General features: G+C 43.8%; 1 protein-coding gene and 1 long non-coding RNA gene across 7 annotated transcripts in view; one reads left to right on the top strand and one right to left on the bottom strand.

The window, feature by feature from the left end:
• ACSL6 (acyl-CoA synthetase long chain family member 6) overlaps positions 1 to 19,214 on the bottom strand; it is a 226,455-nt gene that overhangs the window by 35,001 nt on the left and 172,240 nt on the right. For all 6 annotated transcript variants that reach the window (XM_083181844.1, XM_083181845.1, XM_083181843.1 and 3 more), the window contains 3 exons: positions 13,022 to 13,117; positions 7,687 to 7,759; positions 3,469 to 3,557 (listed from right to left, as the gene is read on the bottom strand). In XM_083181844.1, coding sequence (XP_083037970.1) covers positions 3,469 to 3,557; positions 7,687 to 7,759; positions 13,022 to 13,117 — 258 coding nt within the window. The remainder of the gene's footprint in view (positions 1 to 3,468; positions 3,558 to 7,686; positions 7,760 to 13,021; positions 13,118 to 19,214) is intronic.
• Positions 1 to 19,214, top strand: part of LOC146074101 (uncharacterized) — a 71,437-nt gene that overhangs the window by 43,691 nt on the left and 8,532 nt on the right. The window lies entirely within an intron of this gene.

The following is a 19,214-nucleotide window of genomic DNA, read 5'->3' as shown; positions in this document are numbered from 1 at the left end:
GCACAGCGCGCCCCGTGAGGGGACACGGTACGCGTCCTCGCGACCTGTTCATAGCCCCACTATCCATGTCAGTGTGGTGTTGATTTTATAAAGTGTGGCGAGTGCAGCAAATACCGCAAGGGGACACAGATTACTTGACGTGTATTCTGCATCCCCTTGAGGGATGCAGAATACACCACGCTTCGGGCTCATATTCCGTGGCCGCTCGCCACACTTTAGAACATCAACTCTACGCTGACATGGACAGTGAGGGTATGAACAGGTCGGGAGGACGTGTACTGCGTGTGCTCGCCAAGCTTTGGGCTGACGTAGCTAGTGGAGGTGTGCTAAATCGCATTGCAGATCATATGCAAATTGTAGGCAAATCGTATGCAAATATTGCATGCTATTTGCATACGATCCGCTGGGAAGTGCAGCCGTGAAACTACACAAGTACCGCAGGATTTAATGACACAGTATGCCTGTACTTCCAGCTTCAGCATACAGTATCTATGCCTGCTCCTAACTTCCGCAGGCTCATCTCCAGGACAAAAAAAAGATGTGTGTGTTTTTTTACCAATTATAGGGAGATGTCTACTCCCTCTAAGCAGCAGTTTTCACTAAGCAACACATGACAAGCGCTCCATATTAACAATCTGTTAATTCCCCTTTTTGTCATCTCCAGGACAGTCTAATCTCCAAGTCAATTTGTTTTTGCATCTTAAGTCAATTATATATCTTGGTCTATTCAGTGTCAGGTGACCCAGGACTCCAAGCCTCTGTTCTGGGATAAACCTACTACCTGATTCTGGTACACTAACCCCTCAATATATCATAACATTAAGTTGTAGTATTAGCCCTGGAAGATATTTTCGCACACATCAGACAGACAATGTAATAAATCAAAGTGTTCAATTGAATTAGTCCAATTATCCCACAAATACGCTATAATTTTTACTTGGCAGATATTGTGTTTTCTCTTTGCAGCAATTATTAGTGTATGAACATTACGACATTGAGCAAATCATGTTTTGTCCAGATCTAACCGTTTTCATTGTCGTACCCAAATTTAGTGGTGTATGAATAGATTAAAAAGAAAACAAAGAAAAATGATGCCAGTGGCCTTGTGTGTCCAATTCGCTGCTTATGATTTATTATGACAGGAAGCTTAATTTGTGTAGCCTACCAAAGTAGCAGAGAGCATTGCAAAGGATCAAATATTAGTAATAAACTTACAACTTAGAGAGGATGCTACTAGAACTGTCAGGCGTATGGCACCAACAATAGAAGGTCCTGGATGTTAATGGTCATCTGGTCAAACACACGACTATGCCGAGATGCAATTATGTCTTGCTTCTTTGCATGCAGGGAAAATACTGGCTGCTTATGCATGTTGTCCATAAATAATACAAAGCTTTATTTTTTACACTGCAATATAGAGTTGAGTTTGAAAATGCCCATCTCAATCTCCTTGTACGTATAGAATACATTGGCCAATTCACAGCCAGGTGTAAAATTTTTTGTCATATTTTGTTCCTATAGTAAAACCAGCATAGCATCTAAATAAAGCCCTCCACAAAAAAGGGATATAGGGCACAAAAATGTTCCCCTGTATTCTATGACTCTAAATGCAGTTTGTATGGGACAACAAACAAGCATTGTCTTGCAGTTTGGCAACATGTATATAGACTAGGTGTTCGGTGCTTTGGCTAAGCAGCCAGTTCTGCTTGTAGGTAGTATGTAGTGCTGAGAAGACATGGATGCAAAGACACCGGTGCTGCCTGGGTATTTGGTATAAAAATATAAACATGCCATACTATCTTCGGTCTTGGTCTAAAGTCCAGAATCCCAGTATCAGTCCATTACTTATACAGGCCAGCACCTCAGGTATTTTCAAGAATACTTTTTTTTTTAAATGTTTGTGCGGGTGCTGGGCAGTGTTCAGAGGACCGACAAAGCAACTACCCAAGTGATAGGCCAGGGTGTGGAGCAATCTGAAGAGTTTGAACTATGCTGTGATTACCTGTACGCTGCTTGCTGAAACTATACTTGCCTATCCTGTGTATCTGGTATGCTGTGACCAGCTCCAAAAATAAAGACCAGGGGTGACATTCTATGTGTAGCGGCAAAAACCGCATGATTTTTACCGCACCTAATTGCACTTTTGAAAATCGCAAGATTGGCCAGTTTTTCGCATATTTAATGAGATGCGAAAAATGCCCCAAATAGTGCGAATAGGTGCGATTTGATGCGATTTCTTTAGTCCTGAAAATGTGCGATTTTCAGGTCTGAAAATCGCACATTTGCAGGAAATCGCAATTCAAAAAAAAAAAACAACTGCGCGGGTTCCCCCGCCAGAGCATAACCAGCCCCGGGCTCATTGAGCCAGTGCTGGTGACATAAAATCACGGTCCCCGACAAATAGGGGTCCCCTTGATTTAATGAAACCAGCACCAGGCTCAAGGTCTGGCGCTGGTTCCCAAAATACGGGGGGACAAAATGACTAGGGGTCCCCCGCATTTCAAGAACCAGCACCAGACCCAACCAGCCAGCAGGGTAATGCCACAGCCGGGGGACACTTATTATATAAGGTCCCGCGGCCAAAGCATTATCCCCCTGGCTGGTCAGCATGGGCAGGGGTCCTGGGGAAGTGGGGACCCCCCCAAAGAAAGGGTCCCCCTCCAGGATTTACCAGCCCATGCTGAAAGTCCGGGGCTGTCCACGATGACCCTGGGCGGTGGGCATCGGGCTGATGAAAAGTGTAAAAAAATAATAAAAACGATTGTCTTATACTGTAGAACTATGAGTCCCAGCAAGCCTAACCCGCATGCTGGGACTTGGAGAACCACAAGTCCCAGCATGCGGGGCATTAAAGGGCCCGCTGGCACTTGTAGTTCCACAGTACAAGAAATAGTTAAATAAAACAGTTACTGTAAGTCAAGTCTCATAATGATGAAACTGCAATGTACAGTACAGCAATTGCAAGGTACAGTCCTCAATACACCATGCAGGCAGGAGAAGCTTGTCCTTAGTGAGCTGCGCAGAACGGTGTAGTGTAGCAAATAAATCATTACATCTGCATCTGATGTGAACGGCAGTTGAAGGGAAATACAGGAATTAGTTTTAAATATGTACAAAGTCATTGATGTAACACAACAGAATTGGGTGTGATAAACAGCTGTAGCTCCTGCATCCTAGCTTTTGCCATTTGCACACAGCTGGACAAGAGTTACACATCAGATTAATCGGTGCTGTAGCATTGCATTGTGTTTTACAGGAACATTCTTAAGGAAACGATGCTCAGCGCTAGCCGAATCACATGGGATCTGGCAGGCTAAAAATGGCCTTTTAGCACAACTGTCTGCAGCAATAGTGTATGAGGACACCTCTGTGTTGGTGTTTATACACACTATCCAAGTGTATCCAACTCATAAATATGTATTGGAAAACAGAAATGTGGAAAGTGTCAGAAGCATTATCATACAGTACCTCCCCTTCTCCTTTAACAGCAAAATAGTTCATCTCCTCCACATCGACAAGCTTGATATAATTGCACGGCAATGGTGCGCCAACATGTCCTGGGAATAATATAGATGAACTGCAATGTATTACAAACAATAATTACATATTATAATAAAACATGTCAAGCATAATTCATGTTTGGGAACCACGGCCTTACCTTATGGGATACGGTCATTAGGTCTATAACAACTAGGTCGACAAGCATTGGGTTGCAGGCAACAAGGTTGACATGGGTCATTAGCTCGACACAAGCATTAGGTTGACATGGGCAAGGCCGTCAAAAGGTCAACATGGGGTTTTTCACTTTATTTTTAGCCGACATGTGCCGGCAGGCGGTATTTCCTGCCACTACCATCCACTAGGGCGTGGTGGGAGAATAAAATAGTGTGCCGAGCGTAGCACTTCAAACTGTGTCCATGTCGACTGTGTCGACATACAGGGAAAAAACCTGTGAAAACCCCATATCGACGTTTTGACTGTCGACCTTGACCCATGTCGACCTAGCCGTGTCAACCCAATGCTTGTTGACCTAGTTGTTGTAGACCTAACAACCCACACCCACTTATATATAGAGCACAACGGAACTTGTAGTGGGAAAAAAATTGCAGCTGCTTGTGTCCAGTTTCAGAGACTCAGTTGCACACAGATCATGTGTCATATCAAATTATTTGGCACAGTCTTGTAGCATTGTGCTATGAATAAGACACATGTTTGGCAAAATAAAGATGCCTGATGACAGCAGAGTCTCACAGGACCTGGTTTGCCAAGATGGGTTATTTGGGTGGATTGCAGCAATGAGACACATCTGTACAAAACTTCACAAAAACGGTGCCGTATTAACAGATTGAACCCTTTATGCTGTTAGGCAGTAATGCTGACCATTTTGCCAAATTATAAAAGACAAAGGGATCATACTTAAGTGAAAAAGTGACAGGATATTGACGTTTGGGAGTGGAAACCGTCCATTTTGTGGGAGTGTCTGGTGGAAAAATGCAGACGTGCCCAGGCATTTTCAGGGAGAGTGTGTGACATCAGCACTGGCCTCAATTAGCCTGTCTCTGTAGCACATTTGCACAGATTGGAAAAAATAATAATGAGTAGAAATACAAATAAAAATAAATAAATAAAAATAAAATACCAATAAAAAAAATAAAAATAAAAATAAAATTAAAAATAAAAATGCGAGTGGACACCTGTAAAAGAACTGTGCGTTAAAAGATTGGATTTAACCAATGTTTACACTCTTTTATGAGATAGGTGGAGTTGCCCATGATCCTGTCTATCCCTATCTAAAGCCGGCGGTGCAGCACGGAGGCTGCGATGTTAAGCCGCGGCTTTTATTTACCTTCTCCCGTATGGCAGCGGGGAAGCATAAAAGAGTGTAAACATTGGTTAAATCCAATCTTTTAACGCACAGTTCTTTTACAGGTGTCCACTCGCATTTTTATTTTTAATTTTATTTTTTTTATTTTTTATTTTATTGGTATTTTATTTTTATTTTTATTTATTTATTTTTATTTTTATTTCTACTCATTATTATTTTTATCCATTTATATAGTTTAACATAGAGCGCTCCAATACCTTTATTACTTTAACTATCTTTAATAGCGGAGCTGCCAACACAATAAGAGCGCGGTCCACATCCCATCTATACAGACTGGAAAAAAACTGGATTTTTGTCTTACCTGTAACATCCGTTTTTCTGAAGCCATGGTGGAACACTGGTCTCAGACCGGGCTCCAAGTACTTCTTGTGTGCAGGGAAGAGGCCCCTCCTCCCCATACCCAGCCAGCCTCAGTTATTTTCTTAACAATCCAAGAGAGGAAAGGAGAAACAAGAACTCATCCACACAGAATCTGACAATCATAACCCATGGCAGAAGAACACTCTCAGCCGAGAAGAACATAGGGCGGGTGCACAGTGTTCCGCCATGGCTTCAGAAAAAAAACGGATTTTACAGGTAAGACAAAAATTCTTTCAGATGGTGTAACATCCCAAAGCATTCCCTTTACGGATGGGAATGATCTGGAGCCGCACTGCGAACATGGCGCCCATAAGCCGCATCGGTAGAGACAAAGGTATCAAAATGTTAAAGGGATTTGCGGAGGACCACGAAGCTGCCCGACAACTGCTCTTCCGAGGCTCCCCGATGGAGAGCCCAAGAAGGATCCAATGGACCTAGTAGTGAGCCTTGATGGACGTGGGAACCGGCTTCCCAGATTGTAGATAATCCCGGCGGATAGCGGTCTAAATCCAGCGGGCAATCGATGCAATGCTTTGAAGCCCGCCAACCTCTCTTATGTTCATTGTAATGGACCCCCTGCAAAAAGGTGTGAATTGCAGAAGACCGGGCCACTCTCCTTTAGAAAAACACAGAGAGGGCCGAAACCTGAAATACTAACGAGGCCAGGCAGAGGCCGACCTCCAATCCCAACTTTAGAAAGGCCAACAGTCTGTACAAACGTTATGTGCGTGGGTTAAAATGGTGAGAGGAACGCCAATCAAAATATGTGCGCCACAGGTGATGGTATATCCACAGGGTGTAAAGTTTCCTCCTCAAAATCATAGTATGTAAGTTAAAAAAAATAGTCAAAGCTAGTCCCAGGAGGTCGGTTTGAAGACACGGACCTTGAGTGAGAAGGTCCGGTCTAGAGGAAGATGCCACAATGGAGCAATCAGCAGTCTGAGCAGGCCTGCATACCAAGTACATTTGGTCCAATTTGGGGTGATGAGAATTGCCTGAACCCTTTCCACATGCAGTTTGGGTAGAACCCTGTGAACAAGAACAACCGGAGGGAAAATGTACACCCCATGAAAAGTCCCAGGGAACTGATAGAGTGTCTACGAGATGGAGAGCCTACTCCCCCCAGTGGACGTCCTGCCGGCTGAGGAAGTTGGTTTTCCAATTCAACAGACCTGGTATGTAAACAGGTGAGAGCAGGTAAGCGCTTCTAACGCCCAAAGAAGAATGTTCATCACCTCGAGCATGGCCACTCTGCTGCGGGTGCCCCCTTGGTGGTTGATGTAAGCCACCGCAATGGTGTTGCCGGACTGGATTTTCACTAGACGACACTAGATGGAGAGTCCTCTCTGACAGAGATTCCGACAAAATGCTCAGATCAGATCAGTTGTATTTGACTGATTCGTATTTTCCGATGGCGTATTGATTCGTATTTTTTCGGATACAAATTCATATTTTAAGTACAAATTCATATTTTTAAATACAAATTCATATTTTGAAATACAAATTTGTATTTGCTTTAGCCTGCACGGATCAGTCAGATCAGTGCAGGCTTCACGGTTAAAAAAAAAAATAGAAAAATAAATAAATAATTTAAAAAAAGGTGTGAGGTCGTCTGTCACACCCCCCCCCCCCCCAGGCTCAAAGAAACGGTCCTGGTTTTAAAAACTAGGGGACAAAACGAATAGGGGTCCCCCGTACTTTAAAAACCAGCACCAGACAGCAGGGTAATGCCACAGCCATTGGGACTTTTTATACAAGTCCCCCCAGCCAAAGCATTAACCCCCTTACCGGTCAGCCTGGGCAGGGGTCCTGGGGGGGTGGGGACCCCCCAAGGAAGGGTATTTTCCAGCCGTATTTTACTTAGCGGCCGTGTCCCGCTAATTACAGATAATTAGGAATTATTTTTTTTATGTGATTCCTATTCGTATTCTTTCAATGGTGTATACATTTGTATTTGTAAATACAAGTACGAATGTGCCATGAATATGAATACAAATTGGTGTTTTTTTGGCATAGTAAATGCCACAAATACACCTAAAAAATGGTATATACTCACACAAATATAATTTTTTTAGCCGTATTTGCCTTAGTAAATTTTCACCAATACATGTGTTATCACCAGCAGCTTCTGTATCTCCCATAAGAGGGGGATAAAGAAGCTGTATATCACATATAATACTTTTCTGCTAATAGCTTTAATAATACAATATTTTGATTATATCAACAAAACACAAAATGTGATATGTACTGTAATTATGGCAAAAATGTAGGGTTGTGTTTAAAGGTTCTGATTCAGGCGCCAGGATCCTAATTGTTGATGAGATTCCAGCGGCAGTCTAGCAGTGGTTGTTGGGATGGCGGCATCGATATACTAAATGCTGACCGCATCCCGTTTCATACCCCAAGAACACCCATGATATTTATGAAAAATAAAGTTCTACCTGATGTCCAGTCCCCAGGCGTGGTAAATGTGCAGCCAGCTGTACATTCCGTCTGTCCATAGCCTTCATATACCTATGTAAGACATAATTTTTTTAGTGATAACTCAGAGAGAGAAATAACAGGATAATGGCCTCCTGTATGGATCCTATTGCAGAGACATAAGTAGTTTAGATTGCTCCACCATCGCTCCACTCTTCTGGTTTGTGAATACTGTCGTGTTTGCCAATGAAATATGCTATCCGTTTGTGCTCCAGAGACAAATTAGCATACACAGTACCAGGGATACTGTGAATAGCTGGACACTGAAATATAGAATTTGATAGCAGGTAAGTACCAATTGGCCCATCTAGCCGTCCATGTATACATGCACACTAGGGATATTTTTTGTTGTACTACCAGTCAGAACTTAAGGTCATACATTGACCTGATTTGGGCCGATTAAAACGAATCGGCTCAATTTGATGTCTCCTCAGGTGGTCGGACCTGCTGGCCGTCATACCACCCAACCTGGGACCTCGTTCCTAGTGCAGCGGGTCCAGCCAGTGGGTGGGGGGTGGCGGCATGCAGCTTGTACTGTCGGGCAGCGGGGCCCATCCAAGCGGCAGCTGGGAGCTTGTAGCAGCATTTTGCCGGGTGGCGAGATGCGGCTGCTGAATGTTTTGAAATGACTGGCCAGACGTGGATTGGCTGAAAGAACTCTTTCAGCCAATCAGATGGGAGGCTGCTGATGCCGCTACAAGCTCCCAGCTGCAGCCCGCCACTAGGAGCTGCCCGCTACCACCACCAGCTGGCCGGACCGTGCTGCCCTCCCCCGCGCCACTGCAGCAGCTCCCCGGGAGTATTACGTGCAATAAAGAGAATGGGATTTATTGCAAGTAAAATGGCACATCAAGTGCCAGATCGCATGTGAGCCTCCCGGGGAGCTTCCGGGGGGCTCTGGGCAAATGGTCTGACTTGTCCTTAGGACATATCGGCCCAGTGTATGGGGGCCATTACAGTGGTCCTGGAGATGTGGTGGAACTCATTTCGCTCTTCCACCTAATCCACCCCCATTAGGCAGAGGCCAGTGCCAGTGGTAGGGTTTTAACCCCATTGCATACTTTAATACTTTTCTGTTACAATTACTGTGCAGGGTCAAGGTTGAGGTTGAACTAGTTCTACCTCATCAATACAGGTGGTGGAATACAGTTCCGCCCCGTTCCCCCTCACTTTAACCCCTGCTACCAGTATATTTTTCTTAGAACTGAGGAAGAAACCCAGGCAGTCATGGGAAGAATATACAAACGCCACACAGTTAGGGATGTGGTGGGAATCAAACCATGACCTCATTGCTAATGCTATCCATTACAACATCTGCACAGAAGTTTGTGGTGATGGTGGACAACACATGCATGACTTGTGTAGTTTCACGGTGCCAGCATGGCGCCGTGCGCCTGAGTCCCCTTGCGGGGCTCGCTTCGCTCGTCCATGCTGCAGGCTCGGTGGCTCGCTACGCTCGCCATGCCATCTAAAATCTACTCCATGCCAACGTGGATAGTGGGGGTATGAACTATCCACGTTGGCATGGAGTTAAGTTACTTTATTTTAGATAGTTTGCCGAGCGTAGAACCCGGAAGTAGCACCGTGAAACTACACAAGTACCACACATGCTGTCAGTTGAATTAACCCTAGAATCCTAACTCACCTAAGTCTTGAAATGCACCCTGTGTCTGTCGTGTTTTTGCCAATGCCTTTTGAAATACAGTATATTAGTGTCATCAGGAAAGCTTTATACCTTGTATATACTGTGATACAGAATGAACATAAGTAGGTCCTTAACTACCTATTATTTTTAACTGAATATTTGGCTGGTAGAATTAGGAGTCAGCAGAGGCATGTTCACCATTGTTGCAGCATAACATTAGAGGACTCTTATTTAAGGTAATGTTGGCTAGATTTAGGAGCGAATGCACTTGGGTGACCTACTTCTGAAACACGCTGCTAGAACATTTCTTCATAACAATAAGATTAGACTTGGAAATACACTGTGGGAATGGCGCACAAAGACCAATGAATCAACATTTCTTGCTTTGATAAGTGTGATGCAAATTAGACTCATGGGAGCAAATCAAATCCATACTGACACCTGAATAATGTTCCTTAGTGTCCTGGAAATTGCTGTAATGCATTAGCTAGAACCCAACATGTACTAGAACCCAAGGTTCAATTATAATCCTTCGAATGACTTAGTGTATTTATGATTTTTAATTTGATAAAAGTTTTATATAATTTTAGAGTATTGTGAAAGTAAATATACTGAACAAGTAAGCTGAGCATTATATGCAACATAATTATTTTATTTGTTTATTCTAATTAATTTATATAAATAACATGTTTAGCACTCATTCTGTGAAGGTAATTGCAGCACATCTTAACCCACCTATACAACATTACTTGTTTTAAAGGAACCCAGGAATTTCGGTTAATATATAAACATGGTACACTGTGTGTCTCAGCAAGTGCCCCTGTGCACGTGCATGCTGTATGATTCAGGCTTTAATATGTACTTTTACACTTTCAAGAGGGGAAGCGGTCATTTATTAGAATGAACTTAGGTCTACAGTCATTAGGTCGACCCCACTAGGTCGACTGCCAGGAAGGTCGACCTGACTTAAGGTCGACATGGGCCAAGGTCGACATGACTTAAGGTTGAATTTGCATAAAGGTCGACATGAGGAAGGTCGACTGGTCATAAGGTCGACATGGGGTTTTTCACTGTTTTTTGAGCCGACATGTGCCGACAGGCGGTATTTCATGCCCTACCATCCACTAGGGCGTGGAGGAGGTTATTAAAGCTGTGGCGAGCGAAGCGAGCCACCGTGCCCGAAGCATTGCGAGCGATGCGAGGGTCCGATTCTCATTGCCAACTGTGTCCATGTCGACGGTGTCGACATTCGGATAAAAAAACCAGTGAAAACCCATGTCGACCTTATGACCAGTCGACCTTCCTCATGTCGACCTTTATGCAAATTCGACCTTAAGTCATGTCGACCTTGGCCCAGGTCGACCTTACATCAGGTCGACCTTCCTGCCAGTCGACCTAGTGGGGTCGACCTAATGACTGTAGACCTAAATTCATTCTGACAGATGTACCGATTCCCAATAGAGAACCTACATCACAACAGCGAGAGTGAAGAAGTCTATGATACAGACTGTGTGATCTGTAGTAAACAGTGTACTGGCACATTTTCTGCTAATATTTCTCAGGAAACTTAGGTAATGTGTGGGGGCTCCAACACTTTTATTATGCTTCTCAGTCACTAACACCTGAAAACTGCGTGAACAACAGAATGAAAGATTTCCCGTTAGGTTGTTTCCACCATTTGTTTTTGGTTATGGTATGCATCATAGACTGACTCATCATAGACAGTCATATGATCGACCCTAATGGTCGACAGGGTCAAAATGTGGACCGGTAAAAGGTTGACATTTTTATATGGTCGACATGAAAAAAGGTTGCCATGGTCAAAAGGTCGACAGGTAAAAGGTCAACATGGTCAAAAGGTAGGCATCCAAAAGGTCGACATGGAAAAAGGTCGACATGCGTTTTTAAAGTTTTAAGGGTGTCTATGTCGACATAGGTCGATATGGACACTGTCTAAGAGTACCGCGTCCCCTCGAATGGCTCGGTGCACTCGCCATGCTTTGGACTCGGTGCCTCGATGTGATTGGCACACTATTTTATTCTCCCTCCTCACCCCAGTGGATGGTAGGGCATGAAATACCCCCTGTTGGCACATGTTGGCTAAAAATTTAGAAAATTTTGACCATGTGGACCTATTGCCTGTCGCCCTTTAGACCCTGCCGACCTATTGTGTGTCAACCTTTAAACTCTGTCAACCTTTTGTCTGTCGACCTTTCGACCCTGTCGACCTTTTGACTGTCGACCATAAGTCAGTCTATGATCATCCCGGATACCCTGTTTTTACAGTTTAACACCCAGCATGAAATGTTTCTTATTTGTTAACACAATCCTGTATTGGCTAAGGTGCAAATTCCCCAAATGTACACGTTAGTGTTTCAAATTTTATCTGTTTTACCTAAACATATACAGATGTATCAGCTCTCAGCTTTACTGGGATGAATACACATGCATCACAGCAAGGACTTGGGGGCCGATTCAGTCCTGTTCACACGGACGCAAATTCGCATGGAGGATGATTATCGTTAGACTGCTCATACGTATGGGCTGCAAAGCGCGTGCATGACTCCTTCAAGCGATTAAATCCTGCTACTTTTTCTATTCGTAAGCCGTTCGGATGGTAATTGACAGGAAGTAGGCGGCTGGGGTGGTAATCAGCCTTTTCATGGGAGTGCCAGAAAATATGCTGTGAGTGTCCAGGGAAAGCAGGCGTGCCTAAGCATTTTAGGGGAGGGTGTGTGATGTTAGCTCCAGGCCGCTGGCTACTCTGAGCCTGTGATGAGTGGTGACCAGTGGAAAAATAATTCAATGGCGAGCCTGCAACAAAGGGTATTGTATTTATTTGCTTGTCTGCAAAGTCTTCGCACGGCGTACACATTATTTAGCAATGTGTGATTTCCCTTTAGCGGGGTGGTATCTCCCTCTGCTCGCTAGCTGCATTACCCCTTCATGTTCCCAGGTGTAATCATCTGCACGTGTCCATGAACGTGTACATGCATTACAGCAAACCAGTTCAGTTGCACCTGCGAATAGTTATGGGTGCAATAAAGGCCGCTACATCTGTATGTAACTGAGACGTGCATGGTGGATCATTGGAGAATATGAAGAACTCAACTGAAGTCTTTTTTTTGTGTGTAAATAAGGAATTCCAGAAATAAAATATATAAGCACTTAAGCGCTTTCAAAGTCATCTTTACACCTTCAGCGGTTTCTTCCACTTCATTTAAAAGGTACAATAATATCCAACAATACCTGGCATGTTTTGTTGCTGCAACTTCAAATCCAGAAGTCTTGGGTGAAATGTAATAGAATGAGAGATTCAGAAAGTGAGATATTTGGTAAGAAATCTCCAGTTTTTAAAGCGGCAATCATTTACACTTCAAAAAACAAACTTGTTTTGCAGTGTAAATGATTACCGCTTTAAAAAAACCTGGAGATTTCTTACCAAATCTCTCACTTTCTGAATCTTTCATCCTATTAAATTTCCCCCCTAACCTGTAAACATGCGGTGGCTTTGAAAAGCTATGTTATATAACTCCAATGTCTTTTATTCAAGTGCTGCTATACAGGTGGACCCTATTTTACCCGGCGCATCCCCCTGATGTATGTCTGATGAAGAGTTCATCTCATTAATATAAAGCAGTCTCTTGTACCTGACATCCCAGGGCTGCCCGCAGAAATGCCAGAACTGTGGGAGATGCAGGTGCGGCTCCTGTTACAATCATCCTGACACGTCCCCCAAGGCTGGCCTGTATAGAAGGATAACAGAACATTTACTGTAATACAATAGTCTGACCATAATACAATACAAACTTTTCACATGAAGAATCTATCCTGATGTCTTGTAAAAATCATTGTAAAAATGTGATGACAGCTACAACATCAGTGCTTCATATGTCTTGTAGCAAATGCGTATACAATACAAATCATTCACACAGAACTTCACAGAACCCATGTCACCTTCCTCTCATGATAAATGGACGCAAGTGCGTAACTACCATAGGTGCAAGGGGTGCAGCTGCTATGGGGCCCAGAGCTGAAGGGGGGCCATCTTACTGTATAAGTAACATATTTTACATACATTTATCACCATCACTTAAATAGGGGGCCCTTACAAACTTTTGCTATGGGGCCTATGAATATCTAGTTACGCCCATGAATGTAGGCCATAAATCAAGCTAAGCCAAGCAGTCATTTCAGGGGAAATCATAAGTACTGTAATAAAGAGTGAACATAAGGTAGTAGTAGTTTGGACCATGTTATTATTAATTTGCACCCACAAACCCAGTTTGGAACAGATGTATTCTCGAAGAGCAGCGCCAGAACTATGAAGTGGCTGCACACTCACCTACAAAAGCATTGTGGAGTGTGCAGTACCTAACTGGCATTAAATATTTTAACAAAGAGTTGCAGTGCACGGGCATTGTGCAAAGAATGCAAAAGTGGCTATTACAGTGAGCATTCTTTTCTTATTGGGGAAAATGACTGATGGAAGTTGGCAAAGAAAATCAGAAGAGGGGGATTGTCTACCAGAAGCCTTATGGACTACTGGGGAGGCATTACAGAATACTGGGGAGGCATTATGGACTACTGGGGAGGCATTATGGACTACTGGGGAGGCATGTTAACTTGCACTGCCTTCTGGATCCTTTTTTTTTATGAAGCCCAAATATTTATCACAGTGATAGGGATTTTTTGCTTTGCTTTTTTTATTCAGTAATTTATCGCGCAGTCATTTTTCTGCGACTGTGCTGCTTCTGTAGCACTTTCAGTACCATGGGCCGAATTCAGAATGACAGGCTTTGCCAATGTTTTAGCAACTGAGCGATTACAGCAGACTGTGCATGTGCACGTGTCATGGCTCCTTTGAGATCACACATGCAGTGAGGATATTATCACATAGGCCCTTATTCTGATCGGTGCGGCCGGATCCGAATATGCAGCCAGGACCGTGCGTGCGAAACCCCGCCTTCCATACGGATCGCCAACCCCGTCCGTACGCGGCAAGAAGCTGTCCGAACGGACCGCAAGTGTATTTTTCATGTAATACGCCTCCTCCATCTCAGGGAACCTCCCCCATCATTGGATGGTCGTAGACCATCGAATGCAGGACCGAGTGTTCCATCAGCTCCCGCAACCTCAGACCACACAGACATTTTTCCGTGCAAAAGCAGGGATCTGGGCGGGCAGCTGACATCCGGCGATGTCATATGTCCGCCCCCTACACGTGCGTCATGGCCGCATTAACATACGTACGCCCAGCGTTTGCATGGAAACGCCCATGAAACGCGGGGCGTACGCATATGGTAATGAGCCCAAATAGCCCTTCACGCCCCTCTCCACCCCCTGGTCGGAGTGTTCACATTTCATGCGGAATGTGGCCGTGCGTCCCGCTTGCACATGCGCAGAGAGGCCTCTGCACATGCGCAGACACAAAACATCGGCGGCACGAACGCACGCGGATATTACCGCACCAACCAGAATAAGGGCCATAGTGACTGACAGGAAGTGACCATTTTTTGGATTTAATGGGGAGTGGCAGAAAAACTCAGGCGTGTCATTACCGTTTTTGGGATGTGTATCTGACGTGGGTTGCGAATTTGTATGCAGACAGACATGGCACCTATGTCGCTACTGCCTCTATTAGTCTGTGTAGCCAGAGACCTACTCAAAAAGTGGCAGCAGCTTCACTTGATAACATTAGCAGTTGCGTAGCCTAAAAAAGTACAGTCTAATTCTGAATTAGGCCCCTAAATGAAATATTGTTAAATTTACACTATACACCCCTGTAATAGACACCCCCTTCCTGCTTTTGTTATCTGTTGCTGCAAACATCGGCCCCCTGAGTAATCTTCATGTTACTCAGGATGGCTGGGCTGTTGAGGCTTCTGAGCCAGGAGCTGTATCAAACACTGGAAAACACGCTCACACTCCTCTGACATTGACAACATGGGACCCTTCCTGTGCATGCGCAGTCCACCTGTACTGAAGTTGTCCGCAAACCAGGCGGTACAGGCCCAGTGCCTATGCTTGCGGTGAAAGAGGGATCATCTGAACTGGCGTGGACACCTCCAAGCATGCTCTGATGTTATCACTTATTTTGTGTCCAAGGTAAAACACTGAAAAATATGACTTTATTTCAGGCTTTGCAGTTAGAAGCACATATACACTGGCATATATATCATGGGCACACATCCTCCACCCATTTATTAAGCTTACCTCTCAGCTGTAGCATCATTTTCCATTAGATATACACATCCTCAGTTGAGATATTAGCCAGGACAATGGCACCATCACCATTGTCTCAGTGACATCCACATGCACAGCAGGATATGGTATGGCGCTGGTGGGGGAATCCCATGACAACGAGCAAAACCCCAGGACCGCAGTGGTTACTGGAAGGGATCCCCTTACAACAAGTAGGTGCCAGGGGGGAGGGGGGTCTGATGTATAGCCACTGCCCAAGCTATATAATAAATATATTTTCTACATGATAGCTATCTACATACTGAAACTAATGTATAGTTACACCACTGCCCCAGAGACATCATAAGTACAATGTCAGTTTCTTGAGGCAGACAGGAGAAGGATAGAAGATCCTAATCCTGCTACTATACCTCCAAAAGCATATTTGAGAAAGGAGTAACACAACAAGCCCAAACGCCGAAAAGCTTCTCTACTTAGAATTTGGTACGTAGAACAATAGGGACAACCTTTTGCATGACATGTCCTGTGAAATCTCCTGTATTAGTCTATTAGTACATAGCAGCAATACATTCAGTTATACCTGTATCATCTGCATCAGCCTTGATAAATATGCCTGGGTTATAATATCACAGGTTATAGGTTTTGACTGGCAGGATTGTTACATGTGAGGAAGGGGATAGTCACAGAGCAACATGTCATATCAAAGTTTAACCACCTGCCACTTTAGAACCACCACTTTGCAAACCAACCTGAATCACACCCACAACCAGTTTGATGTTGCAGTGTAAATGATTGCTGCTTTAAAAAAAATTGAGATTTCTTACCAAATCTCTCTCTTTCTGAATCTCTCATCCATTTAAATTTCACCCAAGATTTCCAATGCACTTTTACGCTTACCACTTTCTCAATGTCCCCCGGCACTAACCACACAGGAATGCATGTGAAACTCTTAAATAGACTGCATTTAACGCCTACTAAACTTCACAGATTTTGATCTACATGCTCTAAATTCTGCTGCCATCTATGCCATCAGGAAGGAACAATACTACACATTTTTTGGGACTGCCCCATTTTATTTCCCATTTGGTTAGCGGTATTTGCTCTCATAAAGGATTTATTGGGTATATCTCTTTCTGCAGAACCAACCCTAGCTTTGCTTCACTGGTCACTAAGTGGTCACTAAGAATGCTCGTTATGTACTTGAGCATATTCTAACTTCAGCTAGAGCAACTATTGCCCAACACTGGAAATCCTCCGCTCCTCCCCCATTTGTAAGTCATTTCCAAGACCCAATTTTATTTTGAAAAAGAAACCAGAGAGGTCAAGTATGTCCCCCTCCTTTAAGTGGATTTCCTGGCATATTTATGTTACCAAGGGAAAGGGTGCATCTTTCCAAAACTTGGTCAAGACTGACCCAATTTTACAGAAACTCTAGAGAATGACTCTTCTAACTGACTGTTGTTGAATTTTCTTATATGTTGTATACTGTGTGCTGTTGGGTACTCTGTCTTATTCTCCCCCATTCCCCCTTGTTCCTTTCCCCAATGTTCCCCATTTTTAATTTTCACACAACGTGGCCGGAGCTTGAATTACAGGAAGCTGGCATTTGGGGAAGGAAACCTGCCATTTTCTGTGTGTGTGAAAAAAAACAGCCGCGGCACTGTACAAGTGTCTTTGACGTCAGCAATGACCACTTCCAGCAGCATCTCAGTCGCAGATTAGTGGGAGCCTCAGACCTACTCACATTTGCACAGACGGCAAAGTTTCTTCGATGTTTCGGGAATTGCAAATTAATTTGCGAGTGGATAGAGATTAGTGATCCATTTGCACTTCTCACAATTTGCAAGGGATGTTTTTCTCTCGGTCTGAGCGGTGACTTTCTCCTCACAGCCCACTGCAAATTCTCTGATTAGTGATCCATGGTGAATTAGACCCTATGCATGAACCATTTTATAGAAATAAACAGGGGTAAAAATGCAGAGAATTTTGTATTGAATATAAAGTCCAATAAATGTAAGCACAAACCTTTACTGCTTTATACAATGAAAACACTTTATTTCTAAGTGATAAAATGCATTGAAAACTCAGAAACACAAGTCTATTTATGAAGATTATAAATGTAAGCAGATTTAAGGACTCCCCTATTACCCAACCAGAGGGGAACCCAGGGGCACTTCGACAGAGGAGAAGGACAATGTGCAGATTCCATCTGAGCCCCATCCTCTCTTGCTGGTAGACTGCGGGCCCTAGGGGTCTCTTGGAAAATGGCATGGCAGACATTTTCCCAATGATTTTCTTACTGTGTATGCAACAATGGGAAATGGTGACTTTTACAGCACTGCTGATGATGACATGAGACACTGAAGGGTAAGTATTGAATAATATGGGTGCAGGGTGGGCCCACCTGGACCCATTATAAATACGCCATGACTCTCAATGGATTTTTCAGAGCTTGCTTCCAATATCTAAGTTGACATTAACTTTGCCACCCTTGCAAGGATTTCTCAGCAGACTGGATGCTCTGTCTGTTCCCTCTCAGAAAGAGTTTCTGCACATCCGTCAGGCCGGTCACCATCTCTCTACTGCCGACTCAGGACACAATATTATTGTTCAAAATTTTGGATTAAAAAGGCATGAGATCTAGCAACAAGAACTACAAATCTTTTGCCATTTGGCTCTCCTATATTATTGTTTTACCAAATACTACTACAGATAATATTTGCAAAACTGCCCATTTAACTACATGGTATTATATGTTGACGCTGACTAATGGTCCTCCACTTAAAAAATTATTACTTGCCATCATAACACTAATTTATATATTTTTATAGCCATGTTTTCTATAGGGGGGTGTTGTTTTTGCCAGCTTTGTGATACAACTGCTCTCTTTAATTTTTCTGCCCTATTTTAGACTCAAAATTTTTATAATGGTCTTTATATGTATGTTATTGTTGTATACTACACTTTTGCCATATTGTTATTTATCTATTTTTGTAACGGATTCAGTATTGAATCCCGGCGATCGGGATCCCGGCGGTCGGGATCCCGGCGTTCAGAATCCCGACGCCGGAATCCCGACAGCCGAAATGCCGACAAGGGGGGGACGTGGATCGCCCCCCCCCCCCCCTTGCGGGCTCGCTGCGCTCGCCACGCAGTGGGCCCGGTGCCTCGCTATGCTCGGCACACTAATTTATTCTCCCTCCAGGGGTGTCGTGGACACCCCTGGAGGGAGAATGTGTCGGCATTTCGGCGGTCAGGATTCCGGCGTCGGGATTCTGAACGCCGGGATCCCGACCGCCGGGATTGTAACTGCATCCCTTTGTAACTGATGTCTGTCTATCTCTAATATATATATATATAAAAAAGGCACAAGAATAATTGACTATTGTAGCGATACGCGGAGATAAGAAATAATGTTTTTTGTTCCAAAGATAAATAAATGATATAGACCCCAAAATCGAATTTAATTTATAACAGTATATTCTATCAATGCTCCAGGCACCTGCTACTGCTGACCAGTTAGAAAGATCTGTACTGAACCTAAAGCGACTGCTGTCTCCGTGCTGAGCGACGGGCTTAAGGACGAATGTTAAGGACGATCGCTCAGCACATCTCGTGACTATAGCGATGCACCCCGCG

The sequence above is a fragment of the Crinia signifera genome, chromosome 4 (genome assembly GCF_055691185.1).
Source record: "Crinia signifera chromosome 4, ASM5569118v1, whole genome shotgun sequence".
In the NCBI taxonomy this organism is placed as follows: domain Eukaryota; kingdom Metazoa; phylum Chordata; class Amphibia; order Anura; family Myobatrachidae; genus Crinia; species Crinia signifera.
This window is presented reverse-complemented; position numbering and strand designations above follow the sequence as displayed.